The following is a 2,286-nucleotide window of genomic DNA, read 5'->3' on the forward strand; positions in this document are numbered from 1 at the left end:
GAAGACATACATGAGGCGAACAAACATATGAAAAAATGCTCATCACCACTGGTCATTAGAGAAATGCAAATCAAAACTACATTGAGATACCATCTCACGCCAGTTAGAATGGCGATCGTTAAAAAATCTGGAGACAACAGATGCTGGAAAAGATGTGGAGAAATAGGAACAGTTTTACACTGCTGGTGGGTGTGTAAATTAGTTCAACCATTGTGGAAGACAGTGCGGCAATTCCTCAAGGACCTAGAAATAGAAATTCCATTTGACCCAGCAATCCCATTACTGGGTATATATCCAAAGGATTATAAATCGTTCTAACATAAGGACACATGCACACGAATGTTCATTGCAGCACGTTTACAATAGCAAAGACCTGGAACCAACCCAATGCCCATCGATGATAGACTGGACAGGGAAAATGTGGCACATATACACCATGCAATACTATGCAGCCATCAAAAACAATGAGTTTGTGTCCTTTGTGGGGACATGGATGAACCTGGAAACCATCATTCTCAGCAAACTGACATAAGAACAGAAAATCAAACACCGTATGTTCTCACTCATAGGTGGGTGTTGAACAATGAGAACACATGGACACGGGGGGAGCATCACACACTGGGGTCTGTTGGAGGGAAATAGTAGAGGGACAGCGTGGGGTGGGGAGTTGGGGAGAGATAGCATAGGTGATGGGGAGGAAGACAGCAAATCACACTGCCATGTGTGTACCTATGCAACAACCTTGCATGTTCTTCACATATACCCCAAAACCCAAAATGCAATTAAAAAAATACGTTATGACCACTGACCAGAAAAGGGTGCCGTCCTGCGCGGGAGAGAGCTGCATCTGTCATTAAACTCGTCATTAAATTTCCTTATGCATTTATGTGCCCTGGAAGGATCTCACGTTTCCACTTCTGTTCTCCCCTCTGCCCAGTGTAGCCTTGACATGTCTTCTGCTTAGGTTTTGGCGCAAAGCTACCAACTCCATACCTGACAGTTAAACCAAGAGGTGTTACCTGGAGTGAAACAAAAGGGGTGGGAAAATTCTCTTAATTGTAGGAATACAATAGCGGTCAAGCAGAATTGGCCCTCAGCTGTGGTGGCTTCTTGTGTGTCAGGTTTTTATTCAGCAGTCCTTAAAAGTACAGGCTGTAGACTGCAGGCAAGAAAAGGAATTAAGTGATTAGCATTCAAGTGTGAGGTATCCTATGGACCCATAGTTCTGGCTCCAGCATCTCAAGCCTGTGCCTTTGTTTGGGATAGCATCTGCTGGCCCAAAAGACTCACACAGAATGGCGCTTGGCCACTTACTCATTGAGCAGTTCATTGAACTCCTGACCCGACATCACTGCATGGAGGAAACTCTTGCTTTATTTCTACATTTTCTCCTTAGCCAAATAGAGGAAGAATCTCCCACTAACAGTCCCACTCTGGAGAAAAATTACTGGGGAGAGCCTTCCACCCCTCGGGTGACTTCTGGGGTGGTTGTGGTTGGTGGGGCTTGAGTCCCTCCGGGCCATCTTTCTCTACTGGGCGGAAACAATGTGCCTAAGGTCCCTGCTTACTTGTCCTCCTGCTTCTTTTCTCTCTCTCTCCTTTTCTCTTGGACCTGCATTTGGGCTTCCAGTCTCCATGCAGTAAGCAGATCCAGCAGAACATGCCCGTGGTGAGCTCAGCCAGGACTCGGCTCTCCATGTTCCAGCTTCCATCTGTGACTGGGTGCGTAAGTTCAGTAGGCCCAACCCAGTGGGCTCAGGAGCCATCACTTCAGAAAAGAAGAAGAAAGGAACCTCGCTTAGACCTCAGGTCCCAGCTGTGCTCTCCACTCCATTAATAAAGCTGATTTTAACCCTCTGCTGGCCACTGTATTATTTACTGGGAACTGGTGTAGTGGCAGGGATGGCAGTGAATATTTTGGATCTGTGCAACCTCTAATGTTACAAGCAAGGTGAGAGTGGAGAAGGATGCTCCTGGCTGAAATTCAGGCATCAGAGGATGGTCTGTCACTGACATCAGCCCTGACAGTTCTAGCCAATGGGTTATCATTTACTAGTAATATCAGTTATTATTAGTAAAGAACAGATGGTTGGTTGGAATCACACATCCCTATTCTTTACTTTTAGCTGATGCTTGTTCCAAATATCTCTCAGAAAGGGAACCAAGGCCATTTTCATTGTTATAAAGGAATACTCTTAATAGGACAAAAGTATGCTTTCTTTGGATACCAAGTATTGAAACATTGCTTGAAAATTCTAGCAGCTTCTCCAGAAAACACCCATTGCC

At 45.2% G+C, this 2,286-nt stretch overlaps 1 protein-coding gene across 1 annotated transcript in view; it reads left to right on the forward strand.

Moving 5' to 3' along the window:
- Positions 1–1,857, forward strand: part of FRMD3 (FERM domain containing 3) — a 293,432-nt gene extending 291,575 nt beyond the window's left edge. Inside the window, exon 15 of the mRNA XM_017508560.2 lies at positions 1,631–1,857. Within this exon, the coding sequence (XP_017364049.1) occupies positions 1,631–1,644 (14 nt within the window). The 3' untranslated portion in view covers positions 1,645–1,857. The remainder of the gene's footprint in view (positions 1–1,630) is intronic.
- Positions 1,858–2,286: the final 429 nt, after the last annotated feature.

The sequence above is a fragment of the Cebus imitator genome, unplaced genomic scaffold (genome assembly GCF_001604975.1).
Source record: "Cebus imitator isolate Cc_AM_T3 unplaced genomic scaffold, Cebus_imitator-1.0 Scaffold394, whole genome shotgun sequence".
Taxonomy (NCBI): domain Eukaryota; kingdom Metazoa; phylum Chordata; class Mammalia; order Primates; family Cebidae; genus Cebus; species Cebus imitator.